This window comes from Ctenopharyngodon idella, chromosome 4 (assembly GCF_019924925.1).
Source record: "Ctenopharyngodon idella isolate HZGC_01 chromosome 4, HZGC01, whole genome shotgun sequence".
Lineage (NCBI taxonomy): Eukaryota > Metazoa > Chordata > Actinopteri > Cypriniformes > Xenocyprididae > Ctenopharyngodon > Ctenopharyngodon idella.
Genome location: NC_067223.1, coordinates 29,237,743 through 29,254,204, shown reverse-complemented (window position 1 = coordinate 29,254,204; position 16,462 = coordinate 29,237,743). Strand labels below are relative to the sequence as shown.

The following is a 16,462-nucleotide window of genomic DNA, read 5'->3' as shown; positions in this document are numbered from 1 at the left end:
AAAGGAAAACATTTTAAAATTACACTAAATGCCTTTTTACTTGCTAAAAAAAAAGTGTAAACTATCAAACAAAAGACAGAAGACATATAGTAGATTGTGTTGCATATAGTAGAACTGTTTAGATACATTTTTTTTTTTAGATAAAATCGTGTTGATGATTAGAGGTGTGATGGAATTTTTTAATTAATCATAACTAACATTTCTTTTTCCTTGCAGGAATAAAATTTATATGCTTTTGAAACCCAAATGTCCTCAAACTTTAGGCCTAAGTCAGTGTGTGTCTGAATCATGTCCAAATATAAGAAAAGGGGAAATTAAACTTAGGGACAGCTAGACAACCATCTAAATATAATAGCCCCATGATACTGAGTAACCAACAAACTAATAAACACATGATTTGGGCAGATCTTGCTTTACTAGTAACATGAGGGTTTGACATATGAAGAACCAATCATATTGTAGAATGCTTTGCCATATCCTATATAAACTGTTGTATTCTTTTTGCTGGTGGGATTCTCTGCGATTGATATGAGGTCCTCCGGCCATGATTAAAGCATAATCTAAGGCACAGTCTGGAGTCTGTTTGGTTTTTAGGCTGCGCAGCAGACTAGACACTAGAGAATCTTACTTCTATACTCAAGTGATAGTGCTTAGTGGAGCACTAAAGATCTTATTACCAGGTGATAGTGCTCAAACAGGCAGAGACGTTGACCGACTCGAACAGACATTGAAGTGGGCTTAGTAGAGTATAAACTTATTCATAGGTGTCTGGGACACCTGGGTGTCAGGGAAACCAGGTAAACTTAAGTCAGGTGCGTAGGGGAAAATCTACCACAGAGGACTTAGAAATGTGTATCAAATATGGTACAGTAGGCTTTATACACTAAAAAATGCTGGGTTAAAAACAACCCAAGTTGGGTTGAAAATGGACAAACTCAGCGGTTGGGTTAAATGTTTGCCCAATGTGCTGGGCACTTATTTAACCCAACTATTGTTTAAAAATTACTATATGGCTGCCTTAAAATGAACCCAAAATAGGTTGGAAATTAAAAATCAGACACATAATTACTAGAGGCAACAATAATAATCAAAAGGTGAACATTTATTAATAAGCAATTTAATAAATGCTTATTGTTTAATTATTATTCATTAAACTTATTAATAAATGTTCATTTCCAACATACTCTGGATTCATTTTAAGCAAGCAATATACAGTAATTTTTAAACAATAGTTGAGTTAAATAAAACTACCCAGTAGGTAGGGCAAACGTTTAACCCATTCGCTGGGTTAAAACAACCCAATTGCTGGTTTACACAAAAAGTATTCTCATCGCATCATAACATTAAGGTTAAACCACTGTAGTCACATGAACTGTTTTAAATATGTCTTTAGTAGCTTTATGGGCATTGAAAAAGGAAATTATCTTGCTGGCAATGGAGACCTCACTGAGCCATCGGATTTTATCAAAAATATCTTAATTTGTGTTCTGAAGATGAACGAAGGTCTTACGGGTGTGGAACGACATGAGGGTGAGTAATTAATGACAGAATTTTCATTTTTGGGTGAACTAACCCAAAACTAAAATAGGTTTTACACAATGAAACAACAGACACCATTTAAAATGAGGACGCGAGTATTTGGACAATTTCTGTTTGTTAAACGTCAGTGGACCAGGTCCATAGTTAATGTGATGAAATACATCTGTGGTTACTCTGACACCAGTGTGGGCTTTAAAAACCACTGCAAAAATGAGTCAAATATCAAAGCAAGTAGCATCTGCAAACAACTGATCCTAGAGCTTTACTAACATCTCTTTTCAACTGAATGTGATGACAGTGACATTTTTAAGTGTACCTAAATGCATTCCTGGAAACATCATCCTTATGTTCTTATTTATTTTCACATTTTCCAGTGACTCAATGAAGTACGACACTGTTAAATGAACTGAAAACCATGTATTACTGAAGTGAGAATAAGAAGGTTCACACACATACATGGACGCATACATAAATTCACAAAAACAGAAGGTGTATGACTCCGTGACCACAGTTCCACCCTGTGAAGTCACGGTCGCACCATCTGTCTGAACGCATTGTGAAGGAAAAGAGCAGATGTCTGTAAAGATACAGACCAGAGCTGACAACATACCAACTGTACTGCCTGCTGCAAAAAATCATTTCCCAAGGGTCTTCGCTGACATGTTGCCACCTTACGAATTACACAAGCTATAGACAGGTTAAAGGGCTGTGTTGATTGGTTGAACATTTTTGAATTTCTTTATCATAAGTCATATATTTGGTGCTCAAGAAACAGGTCTTCTTATTATCAATGTTGAAAACAGCTGTGCTGCTTAATATTATTTTGTGGAAACCATGATACTTCGATTATTTGATGAATAGAAATTTCAGAATAACAGCATTTGTTTGAAATAGATGTATTTTGTAATTATGTAAAATGTTTCCAATTTAATGCATCCTTGCTGAATGAAAGCATTAATTTTTAAATCATACTGACCTCAAACTTTTGAAAAGTAGTATTTTCTGAATTTGCACAATTGATTGATAACTTTTTGGTAAAGTTAATAGACCACTGAACATTATGAAGAGGTGGATTTACAATCTCTTCTTCTTATATTGTATAATCAATAGGTAATCATAGTCTTTTTAATCCAGTGCATTTATTCAGGTTATGCTTTTAATGATTTATTAATGTCACAGGTCTGGCCCATGTCAGGAATGCAGTAGACTCAGAACACTTTCTACACAATAAAATTAGGAACTTGTTTTGTAATTATTTGACTAATTATTATTGCATGATAAAATTATTTACACGCTAGCAGCATGAAATATGTAAAGACCAACTCTGCCCAGGATCATGAGGGCCAATAACACACCAGATGTGTCAACTAAAACATCTCCATGTTTTTTTACAGTTGGTTGAGGCCTGTTCCAGCGAGGTCCTGACAAAACTAAAAATACTGCCTATGTGCGTTCTACCAAAAGCCACTTTTCACCGTCGGGCCGAACAGTTCTAAGAACGGTAAGGAACAGTTTCAGCAACAAGAATGGTTTGGCCCATTGGAGGAAAAGCGGCTATAGTTGTGATTTCAGACTCCAGACTCCAGTAGAATCACCTGTGGCATTTGCTTACAAACGCTGTGTCAAGGATAATCAATGTTTCTAAATACCTGCATTCATTTAGTGAAAGGGCGTCCAATCCTGCTCCTGGAGGCCCACTTACCTAAATTTAGCTCCAATACACCTGCCTGCAAGTTTCTAGTAGAAATGCTTTTATTATGGGGAGATACCAACCTACTCTACCATTGGAGAAAGTGTAATGGTCAACTAGGATAACCAGTGACTAGCCTTGAAGCCATTGAATTGCTGTCAGAGAGGATCCCATAAATAAGAATCCAAGTATTCTTAATAGCAACCGATGTGTGTAGCTTTAAGGGAGTATTTTTTATGTTATTACATTATTATGTATTGTTAATTTTTTCTCTTTAATCATATAATGATTTATCAGCATTTTATCATTTATTTATTTCTATTATATTACTTATTTTCCTTGCTGTTGTTGTGCTTTTTATTGCTGTTTAATGATTGTGTGGTTTCAAGGGGTTTTTGTCTCCACGAGTCAGAGATACATTTCAGATCATTTGGATTTGTGCTGTTTAGATGAAGTTCAGACAAAGTCTGGAGGAAGTAAGTTCAGACACAGTCTTAACATTGAAATATATACTAATTTTCATCATCGCTCTATAACCTGCTTTCGGCTGATTTAAGACTTTTAGGCTACGTTCACACTGCGAGCCTTAATGCTCAATTCCGATTTTTGCTCAGATCTGATTTTTCTGATTGTTCACATTGTTGTTTTAAATGTGGCCAATATCAGATTTCCAGTGTGAACAGATCATGGTTCTGAACTGACATGTATGCGCAAAAGACAGCTGGAAAATGACTTCTCAATCCCGTCTTTCTTGGGAGTATCCCGGACGAGCCCCCAGCTGTTTTTACCACAAAATCCACTCAATTGCTTCTCAAAACTAGTCCAAAACATGCTCAAGCGATTTTCCATGGGGTATTCCGGTAAAAATTGTGTTCCAGGGGTTAAATATCACATTAGTGAGGTCGCTTCAACCCAGGGAGTTGCAAAACAACTCGCGGTAACAGTGAAAAAGTAACCCAATTCTGACTTGGCAATACACACACACAGCGCTGTAATTCGGAAGTAAACATGGAGGGCATTAAAGTAAGCAATTTCGCGTTTATTTATAGTGTGATCTGCCGCGAAAGCCAACGAAATTATGCGCAGGCAATATGAAAAAATAAAGACAATGATGTGACAAAAGAGAGAGGGAGTTTCGAAACTTTTATGATATGAGCCTTCATGTTTTGCTTGTATTATAGAGCTGTCTCTGTAATTCTTACGAGTTCTGACACATTACTGCCCTTCTACTGACTATCTTTCACAACTTTCTTGATAATGTTGGGTATGTAAAATCTTTGAATAGACTCCCATGAGCGCAGAATCATGACGAATGTTGATCTCGAGTGACGTAAAAATCACATGAATTCCGATATGACTGTTCACACTGCGGTCGCATTACAAAACATCTGACCTGTATCAGATTTAGTACCACATATGGAAGTGGCACAAATCGGAATTGAAAAGATCAGATTCCATGTGGTTTGTACTGTTCACACTGTCATGGGGAAAACAGATATGAGTCACATGTGGCCAAAAAAAAAATCAGATTTGGGCCACATTTTCCTACAGGGGTACCAACAAATACAATTTTGTTAAATGATTTTAGGTATCAGACGGAATTCTGCTGACTGGTTTTGGATACCAGACAAAACATGTTTTCTTACGGAATCTGGTAAAAAGACTGGATCCAATATTCCTGGTATGAAGATTTGAGCTAACATTTTTGACAAACAAAATTGCCCAGAAAAACGCAAAAATAGCCAGTTACCCATTATAATTAACATAATGAGTGCTGTCCTTGTTTTTTTTGTGTTTTTTTTCAGCGACGTGCAACCAGCATGTATTTGTTAACATTTCCAAAAAATGTGTTTTAGTGTGTTAGGACTCTTTAGGAAGTGCGAACCTTGATATCAGCTGACATCAGTTGTCGGGGAACTTGATCCAGTAGAGAGACATGGTTATGGTTAATGAGTACTGATAAATTGAGAGCATGGTTACTGTGCATACTGACTAGAAAACTAAAAATTGAGGTTACGGTTTCTGAATTTGTGAGTACTGAGGATATAGTTTAGACAGAACTACAGTATAGACAGAACTGTCAATATGAAGTATCCACAAAGAGGCTGTAAGAACAACAAATCCCTTCAACTGGAGCCAGGCTCTTTGGCCTCTGCTATCACTTCCTGTTGGCCTGTATCTTCTTCCTGCACAAAGGGGCGAAGGGTAGATTCCCCCTGGCATGTTGAAGCATCCAACTGCAAAGAGCTGGAATCATTACTGACGTCTGACTCTACACATCCCTGTAGCTCCATATGCCCTCTTTTTTCAGGCTAACGCAATCGGTCAACATCAGGTTAAAAGGACACAGCGAGCTTTCACCAGCCATTTAAACCATCGCCCAAGACAGCCTGGAGGAGCTTTTTGGTGGATTATGCAAAGGTGTCCTAACACTTTAACCCAGTACCACCCACTACTGCCCCCTGTGTTGGCTAATGAGCATCGAACTGAATTCACAGATATGTAATTGAAGGCAAGGTTAATTAACATGGAACTCAACTTAGCAAACATGCCATTTCAACACGGTAAAATAACAATAGCTGGGTTGGTAATTACTGTAGTTGAGCTGAAAGACGAGGTGTAGATCCATATGTGATTTATGGAGATCATCATCTAGTCGTAATGAAGAAAAAGTCAGTGTAGGGGAGAAACAATTTGCAATGAGAACAGATGAATGAGTTTTGCTGGAAGTTCCAAAAGGAAGTTGGAGGAAAGGTCCAAACTTACTCATTTCATGTTCCAGAAAAACTTAAAAATACCAATACAGCCTTTTTTGAGGGCCAAATATCCCCTTCTGTGGCTTAATTAGGTAAGTATTTTTTGTTGCTGTTTTGCTTTTTAAAAAGAGTTCAGTCAAAGAAATTAACTCAGAGAGATGCCAGATTTTGGCTACTGACAAACAGATGCTGAATGAATCTGAAGACAATGTGAGTGGTGCTTGCCTGTGAACAACAAACCGCCACAATGCTAGGGTGTTGTGGGTGGTTTCCAGGGATTTCCTAATTGATTGCAAAGATATTCCAGGTGGTTCCTTAATGGCAATGTCAAAAAAAGTCCAAGCTCTATCAAATTCTGGTCTCTAGATATGGCTAAAGTGCCAATGGCAGTTATCGTATAGGCCAAGTGAAAACCGGTCAATCGATTCTGGAAAATGATGAGGGACAATGGTGAGTGATTTTTTATTATTTATTTTTTTTTTTCAGACTACAACTCTTGTGAAGAATATTATTTAACTTAGAATGTTTTATACACTACTGAACAAAACTTTAGGGTCAGCATATTAAAATTAGGCTGCGAAAAATTCAGGAATAAATTACATTAAATCATTAAGCAGAAAATTTTTAATTGTATTATTAAATTGTTTATTTTAAATTGTAATAATACTTCACATTATTACTATTTTTTTTCAATACTTTGAACAAATAAATCCACACTGTAAAAAATTATTTTCATGATTTGTTATAACAACATTTTTTCTGTCAAATCAACTTAGATAATTAATGTGGTTCAGATAACAATGTTTTGAGTTTCTGTTGATTAAACCAATCAACGTCGTTGTATTAACTCAAATTTTTAATTTTAATGAACTCAAAATTAAGGCAACCAGGCAATTTACTTTTTTAAGTTAAACCAACAAAGACAAAATGCCATGGGGAGTTACTTTCCCTCAGCAAAGATGCAGTAAAATTCAAGTTTCTGTAAAAGAAAAGCAAAAAAATGTAACGAATACAAATCAATACAAAGTGTCTTCATCTGCCACAGACTCATAGGAAGGTTATGGCTCTTGTGTGGGTTTTGGCCCATGGATCCACTTAAGACTACATAAAAAAATTCTGCAAAACTGCAGTAGTTTTTGGGTCTCAAAACTGCTCACCAGCAGCGTAAACGGCTCCCCGGACATGTAACCATAGCAATTGTTGTGACTTCAGAAATGTTACGACGTTTTTATTGCTGCTCTGTGTGCAAGAGTGGGAGTGTATTATGCAGAGCGGCTGGAGTCCAATAAACCGCAATGCTTGAAATAGTTTGATGTGAGAATGTAGGGACTGGGGTAAAAATACAGGATAAACATCACAACTCATTCGCTGCCACTACAGCCTTAGCACTGAACGCAAGAGCAGCAGTAAAAGAGGTGAACTTCCCTGAGTGTGAAATATTATGCAAGATTAGCCCATTAAAGAATTCATTTGCTTTTATTTGAAGCATAAGGGGAATCATTACATGTACTGTAATGGGAAACTCATGAGCCATTAAAAGCATGGCCAGACAATAAAACGGCACATGTAAATTGATCCAATAAATAAATAAATTGATCATTCCGAAACAGAAAAAATAAATTTTCACGGGTGACCAAGTGACATTCCCATAGAATACTCCAAGAAATTATTTTGTTAATTGTTATAAACTACTCTAAGTCATGCATGACACGTTTCACAGATGTAAATGAACAAAAAGTGATTTCTCAGAGCTAGGATCTGCGCAGAAATTCAATTTATAGCTTTTTATAGCCAAGTAATTAAACTAGATCCAAAAATATTCAATAACTGTGATTAGTCAGAGAAAACGAATGACTTTATGACAGGGCAATTTTTCCAGATCATTCTTGGCATTTTACACTCAGATGAAGAAAAAAAAAAAAAAAAAAAAAAAATGGATATGCAGCTCACTAAGCTAGAGATAGCTCAGCTTATGGAAGAAGACAAATTGTAAGCTTATGGAAAATGAATGGTTTCAAAGTTAATGTTATCTGTTAATGTTATTTGTTAATGTTACATTATCCACTTCTGTTAGATCATGTAATCCTAGTATATTTTTGATGTTGCATTATTGTTACAATGTTATAACTTCCCACTATGCTAATTAGTAGTGTTACGTTACATTATTTGTTACGGTTGTTATTTGTTAATGTTACATTATATGTTATTTTGTTAGTAACAATATGCTATTTGGTTACATTATGTTCTTCCACAGCATCACATTATCTGTCAATGTTACATTGTGTTATTCAATAATGTTACACTACTGGTTAATTTTATATTATTTGTTACTTCTATTTTATTTGTTAATGTTACGTTTTCTGTTAATGTCACATTGCTATTTATTAGCGCTACACGTTTTATTGATGTTATGTTACATTATTGGTTACCGTTACGTCATTTGTTAATGTTACATTTTCCATTAAGCTTACATTATGTTGTCCCTTAATATTATGCTATTTGGCAACATTATGTTCTTCGGTAACATTACATCATCTTTTAATGTTACATTAGGTTTGTAACATTGTAAAATTTCTTAATGTTATGTGCTATTATTTGACAACACTGTTGCACTGTTCTATAACAAATTAGTGAGCTCTAAAGTAAAACTGTCAAAACCTGAAGGTCAAAATGGTTAAATGGAAAGTTGGACATTATTTAAACATATTCAAATTCAAACTGCTGGTATCCTTTAGCTGTCGACAGGGCAGGAAAGTCTCGGAGGGAACTCAACCAAGAGGAAAAGAGGGAAAATACCTGCCACTAGACATCTCAGGCATCCCAAGGCAGTCACTTAACAACTCGTTAGAGCAAATGAGGAAAGTTAATCAGACCTGCATTAAAATCAGCACTAGGCTCAGTTCTTCAAAGCGAGAAATCCGAACAAACCGATACTCATTAAGGCCTCAATTGTGGGTCACACACCACTAACTGTTCAATTCAACCGTGGAGGCCTGTGGCACTTAGTCAATGAACAGTCCACAAAGGCCTTCCAGAAGATGGACTGAAAGCTGGAGTCAGCGGTTACAAGGTTAGTGAACTTAATGCACATGACTTAAAAGATGTTGGCTATTTGGAATCTATGTGATCCATGGTGCCTCCAGGGTGGATATATGCAAGACATTCACCAGGAATGCTCAGGATGATGGGATTTTACCCTCTACAGAGCAAAATGTGGTTGTGGAGGAAATCTGCTAGCAAGTATCTTCTTTTCTTGCTCATGTTAACTAGCCAAACACTGACCTCTTCATCCAGAACAAAAATTAAAACAATAGTGCAGCTTGAAGAGTTTTGAAGGAACCCTCAGAAGATTCTCAAAGGTTTAAAAGTTTCCTAGGATTGCTAGGTCACCCCATCTTTGTGCAATGAAGACCGTTTTCCAGCTCCAAGTAAAACTCAACAGAACTAGCTGGTGTCCATCTTTAACTAACGGCTCAAATCTTTGTTCTCCACTTTTCAGATCACCAAGTAAGAGAACTCTTTATTCCTTCAACCAGCACTGATGGTAATAGTTCACCCAATCCAGTTGATCTTTAACAGTAGTGCCACTGATCCACATCTGCCCTCCAGAACATTACTCCTTGAGAATCTATACATGAAGACGATGCAAATTATCTTCCTTCTGAATCAATAGTGTACCACACTACTGCACATACCATTTCATCACACACTCATTCCTTTTAATTATAAAACTTTATAGTGGCCTAATGGGAAAACAGCTCCGGACCGAAAAACGGAAAGAACAGAGAAGCCGAAGAACAAAACCTTCCGAGACAAAGTGGCTGTCTGATTAGATGGAGACTTCCATGAAGAACGGCACTGTAGATTAAAAATATCGATAGAATAGACATATGTAGCTTAACGAGCTATGCAAATGAAGCCAAATGATTAAAAGAGTAATGAATGGGGATATTGGAAGGGTCTGATGGTTTTGAAGCTTTTATTCACACAGAGAACTATAAGCCAAGGCAAATGAAGATGACATTAAAACTAAAAATGTCTGATGTATATTGCAGAGGAAAATTGCTCCAATCAGATTTCTACATAACTTCCACAAGTCAAAAGAGCTTTTAACAGATGTGTTTAATCAGTCCACCAGAAAACCAAGTCATGTTTCTACTTTGGCTTGTGTAATTAGCGCTTCTGAGGAAGAACTATTTGCACTTAGACAAAATGACCTGCTATTTTCTTCTGTGTTGTATGTAAAACAGCTTGCAGACAGACTTCGATGCAGTCTATTATTGCACTTATCATAGATTTAAAGGAATAGTTCACCAAAAATGAAAATGTTTCAACATTTACTTTTGAAACCTCTATGAATTACTTTCTTATGCACCAATATATCATTTTTACTGTTTGGTAACAGTGAAATAAAAACAGTCACAGGCTTCGCATGCACTTTGTTGTTACTAATGCTTTGTACATGAAGCCAAGCCAAGGTCAAGGTTTGTATATGATACAATAGGACAGCAATTTAAGACAATTCATTTGCTCAACTATTGCTACTTTGGAGAACTGCTTGCATGCAGACAAGGTTAGAGGATAACATTAGCTGTTTGAATCCTTACAACAGTTAAAACATGTTGGTTAAGAATAGAAACTTGGAATAAAAAAAAAATACATCACTTATGCTTTGTTCAGATTCAGTTTGATTTAATATTCTGGGTTGAGGGCATCCCTGGGTTTTTGATTTTAAACATCTGATCATTTACTTCATAAAAGAAAACATGCACAAACTACATAGGAATAACCCATTTTATACTTCTGTTTTTACTAAATTAACTTGGAAGTAGTTATAAGAAACATGAGAGCAAAATAAAATGTTTAAATATTTAAAAATGTTTATTGGTAATGATACATTGGTTATGGCCATATTTTTTTAGTTACCGGAAAAATACACTATCGGTCAACCTCTAACACCTACTGGACTGGAGTATGAAGTGCTTGTTACGCAAAGAAGAGTAATGATGTCTGACCCAATTTTACTGTTTTAAAAAAGGGCTTAGTTATCAGGTTTCTCTTCATCAAAAGTGATTGGAGCACTTGTAAAATTATAAACGAGCAACATGAACTTATTTTCCTGATACTTTTGGCTGCCACTGCCCTGAATTCACCCATCCGAGTATTCATAAAATGATTTCTTTGAATGGATGGTAATTCCTAAAGATACACCCACCACTAAACACACATATTAAAACAAAACTATTTCCTGTTGGCCAGAGGGACTTTTCCTATCCAAGCTGACATTTTTTGGCCAGAAGAATCATGAATGTGGGCCAGTCTTGCTGCTGATTGCTCTGTAAAACTACTCAAGCAAGCAAAATCTTTCAGGTGCCCTCTTTCCTGTGAAATAGTTTGACTACCACGAGGAGGGTTGCCTGCAGTCTTGCTACTAGAACAAATCAATAGAATTGAATTTAACTTCAGTTTGTTTTTTCTTCCATCAGGCCTTGGCCCTCTAAGTCCAAAAAGTCACAGAGCAGATTAGCAATTTCATTTGTTGTAAGCAAATCATATTCAAATTTATTTTGAAGGCTCTCGGAACAAGGACAGAAAAGCCCAGATGAAGATTTTCCCTGTCTCCTCTTGCATTTATTTACAGGCGTAATGAAAATGATTGTTTAATAATGAAATGCCCTAACAGCAAGATACACACAGCCAAAGCACTAACTGGCCTATAATTTAGCCTTGTCATCATACATTTTTTAAAGCAGGAATCAAGAAGATCTATGCCTTAAAGAAATAACACAATTCTGCTAAAAGGAATTTGTGGGCGTATATCATTCTGCACTGACTAAATAGGGGCTTATGCTCTGAACCAGAGCATTTCAGACGAACAGCGTTGGGGAGCTACTAATTAAAAGTAACTGTAAACTTCATAGAAAATTCCTAATCTCACTCTTATGTCATTTCAAATCTGTAAGATTTTGAAGACTCTGGTAGTCACTCTTTCCCATGCAATAACCTTCGAACTTCATACATACAACAGTACGATTAAGTCATGAAAGTGCCGATATATTTTATGTGATCTTAAGTCATACAATAGCTTTTGTTCTGATCCATTTCATGGTAATCTACCCCTCCAGTAAGTTGTTAAATGCTATGACAAGATCGAGTCAAATTTGAACTAGAGAAAAAGATCCATCTAAATCAGTCATAAATACTATTCTCATTCTTAACATGCCAAGCACAGCTAGGGTGATGTTAAGCTTCTCAGTGGATAACCAATGTAATTCTGGTCTGTTTCTCACAAAGCTATTGTATGATTCAGAAGACATGGATTGTAGTCCTCAAGTCATGGACCATTTTAATGGTCTTCAGACCCTTGAAAGCTTCAATATTGAAATTTCCTTGTGCTTCACAGTAGAACGAACATCATAAAGGTGTGGAATAACATGAGGGTGAGTAAATGATGGCAGAATCTTCAATTTTCGATCAACTAATAATCCTTAAAGGGTTAGTTTTAACCCAAAATTGAAAATTCTGTCAATAAAAACTCACCCTCATGCCGTTCCACACCTGTAAGACCTTCGATCATCTTCAGAACAGCTACTAAAGATATATTTAAAAGTCCATGTGACTACAGTGGTTCAATCTTAATGTTATGAAGTGACGAGAATACTTTTTGTGCGCCAAAAAAAAACAAAATAACGGCTTTTCAACAATATCTAGCGATGGCCAATTTCAAAAAACTGCTTCAAAGCTTTATGAATCTTTTGTTTTGAATCAGTGGTTCGGATCATGTCTCTAACTGCCAAAGTCACGCCCCCCAAGTGGTGAACCATTGAAATTTCACAACACTTATGACATAACGAAGCTTCGTTTACTGTAATCATGTGACTTTGGCGCTCCGAACCACTGATTCGAAACAAAAGTTTCGTAAAGCTTCGAAGCAGTGTTATGAAATCGCCCATCACTAGATATCGTTGAAAAGTCATTATTTTTGGAGCACAAAAAGTGTTCTCGTCACTTTATAATATTAAGGTTGAACCACTGTACACACATGAACTGTACTAAATATGTTTTTAGTAGCTTTCTGGGCATCTGAAAGTGTTAAGTATCTTGCTGGCAATACAGGCCTCACTGAGCCATCGGATTTCATCAAAAATATCTTAATTTGTGTTCCGAAGTCTTACGGGTGTGGAACGACATGAGGGTGAGTAATAAATGAGTAATGAGTAATAATTTTCATTTTTGGGTGAACTAACCCTTTAAGTCATCTGTACTGAATGTAGTTAAACTACTTTAAAAACTGTATCTACCAAAGCTATTCATAATTTAAAGTAGCTTCCAAAACACAGTAGACAAGTAAGGATTCCTTGGTGTGCACCGTTACACGTACATTGATGGATATGGGTCTCTAGTCAGAGTGAAGTCGTGATGTTTTGCCACTGCTTGCCCTCAGCAGTCAGCACTTGGCCCACATAGCACACTTTGAATGAGTATCTGTCACGAATGGCACCTTGCCTTATTGCGCCGGGTGGAGTTGTAGGGAAATAAATTGCTGAGAAAGTTGGTGCAGGTACATTTTCCACAAACTTTCCTCCACACACAGTGAAGAGAGAGAGAGAGAGTTGTCCCAAACATCTTTATCATTGGAGAACAGGTCTTCAGGCATTGCCGTTGTCTTCTGACAAATATACATACTGTATATAAACACAGAGGCATACAAAACAGAAATTAAGTATGCATCTCATTTTGCTACGTGAACAGCCAGAAACTGTGCTGGGAGAAAGAAAACCAATAAGGAAATAACAAATGGTGCATCAAAATCAAGCAACATCACTGCAGGACATCTGAGGATAAGATGTTGCGCACCATTCAAGGCCTAGGCCCAAAATATACTCCATGTAAGTATGTTAGAATGCAAGTAAGGCTTAGTACAAACAAAAAAGAAAATTCAGTCATCATTTACTCAGCCTCATGTTGCTCCAAACCCATAAGATGTTTGATCCTCTTTAAAACACAAATGAAGATATTTTTAAAGAAACCTGAAGGATTTCGGTCTCTCCACTGAAAATCCCTAAAAGTCAAAATGTTCATTAAGACACTGTTTAGAAGAACAAAGAATGACAGTCTAATAATTTTGGAATGATGTGATGGTAAGTATATGAGTTTTTTTTTTTTTTTTTTGTGAACTAACCCTTTAATTCTAAATCCTCATAGGCACATTCTGAAAACCACACAAATAACTGCATTAATAAAAAATTCAGAACGCAATTCACGAAGCGGCATTTACATTGACAGTGATTTGCTGTGACAAAGCGACCAGAAGTCACTCATTCTCAAGTCTGAGATTTGCTGCGACACGGGCAACTGCGACTGTTGGCAACAAAGTTGAGCAGAAATGTATGCAAATGGGTAGTGATGCGATACAACCTTTCTCTTTCAGATCAACTACTGTCACGCAAAGGATTTGTGTACTCGTGTAGAGTATGTCTCTGGCCTAAAGGACAAATTGGACCGAACTTGTAAAAACAAAATGGGGGCTTTGATTTCTCGAGGATCAGACAAGGTCAAATGACCCAGAAAAAATGTATCCCCATGGATGCCAACAACTGTAGAGCCTGGGGAAAAGATCCTCATCCTCCATCCGTTGAGTGCATCAATTGAGCCGAGCCTTGCTCATTGCATGGTTCAGGTTATTACTGTCCCATAAGTCCATTGGAAGGGTCCCTCTGGGCCCTTTCAGAATCATTAGTCTGGACAGCCCATTTAGTATACTAGAAATCAAGCACTTAAAGGTGTAAACGTCCAAGAAAAAGAAAGACGTTGGGAACAACCACAACGATTGAATCTGACAAAGAAACTGAAGATCCTTGGGAGAGCTTAAAGGTGCAGGTTATGAGAAATATTATGAAATGTGATTGAGAAATTACATTAAAATTCATGCCACTAAGCATATCTCAGTTGGTATAACACCCATGCTGGCTTAACACCAAAAGCGAAGAACAGAAAAACTAGCGAGTTTACACAGCTGTGCTGTTTTAGGAGTCTGCCAGGGCCCTATACATAATTATGAGACTTTTATATATACATGTATCATATTGCAAAAGGGTTACTGACTTACCGATATACTCGAAAACATAAACAACAAAGAACGGTGTGACAAGGTCATTGATTCCCTGAACGTAGCCACTTGCTGGATGTCGTATCGCCCAGATGAACAGAATTCGCTCAAAGATCTAGAAAAAACGTAGAAAAAAAAAGGAAGATATCAGAATATATGTTCTATATTTATATACAAATTGCAGATACACTGAATCATGCAATACAACATGAAAACTATTAGTAGCAGAATATGAACGTACAAGGTCACTCAAACGGTTTTAATTAGAGACACAGTGGGATCAGCCACCCCCAGCCAGCAATCAATTAAGAAAATCAATTAAGCCTTCTGAGCTTTTTAATCATTAACATCACAACATTCAATGGCGCAGACAGCAAGGTGAGAAATTAGAAGTAGCTGTGTGCATATTTATTATTGGATGGCTCTCTCTCTCTCTCTCTTTATATGAGGCCTAGGGATAGGCTTTCGCCCAAAGTATACTCCAGTTTTGACGCAAACACTATGTCAATGCTGTCTTCAAGTGGAAACGGAAATAAGGTATTTATGATGTCCACGTTTATTAATAAAACAGTTGTATTTGCAAGTGGGGAAACTCAAAATTATAGATGATACCAGAGTTGTGACATTGGAAGGAGCATGTCGATGTAAAACAAGGCAGCTAGATTACGGACTTCGGTACCTAGTCGGTACTGAAATTTTAAAAATGTGACGCTTTGAGCGCTGCTGAGCGGATTCGTAAACACCTCTGATTGGCCACTGTGTTTACGCGCTCATCGGATATGTCTGTGATTGGCTACAATGATCAACGCTGTAAAACGTTGTAAATAGTCATCAGTGAAGCTCTTCACCAAGCGCTTACACAGATACACATGGAAGCATTTTGAAAACATCTGTCTATTATGGACCAGTCCGCTGATAGACGCCTGCTTTCAAACGCTCCCGCTCCAGCTTTCAAATTCAAACACTTCTGTGTGCTTTCAAACGCTGCCATGCGTTGATCACTGTAGCCAATCACAGACATATCCGATGAGCGTGTCAACACAATGGCCAATCAGGTGTTTATGAATCCGCTCAACAGCGCTCAAAGTGTCACATTTTTAAAATTTCAGTACCGATAGGTAAGGAAGTCAGTACTTTTGACAGTCGATACTAATGGCAATGGGTTTTTGAGGCCGGAGTTTCTATCATGTCTCTCGTATCACACCTTGTACGCACTCTCTTTCATTTTATTCAAACATAGCTGGCGCCATCTTGGGCCTCAGTTATCAACTGTATTTACTGTAAAATGAAACCGGAGGATTTCAATATTAATAGTAGGCATATAATAATATTGTTGAAGTGTTTGTCTTGTTGGTATAACAGTCGTTT

General features: G+C 36.9%; 1 protein-coding gene across 3 annotated transcripts in view; it reads right to left on the bottom strand.

The window, feature by feature from the left end:
* tbc1d22a (TBC1 domain family, member 22a) overlaps positions 1 to 16,462 on the bottom strand; it is a 157,957-nt gene that overhangs the window by 96,446 nt on the left and 45,049 nt on the right. For all 3 annotated transcript variants that reach the window (XM_051890141.1, XM_051890143.1, XM_051890142.1), the window contains one exon: positions 15,095 to 15,209. In XM_051890141.1, the coding sequence (XP_051746101.1) occupies positions 15,095 to 15,209 (115 nt within the window). The remainder of the gene's footprint in view (positions 1 to 15,094; positions 15,210 to 16,462) is intronic.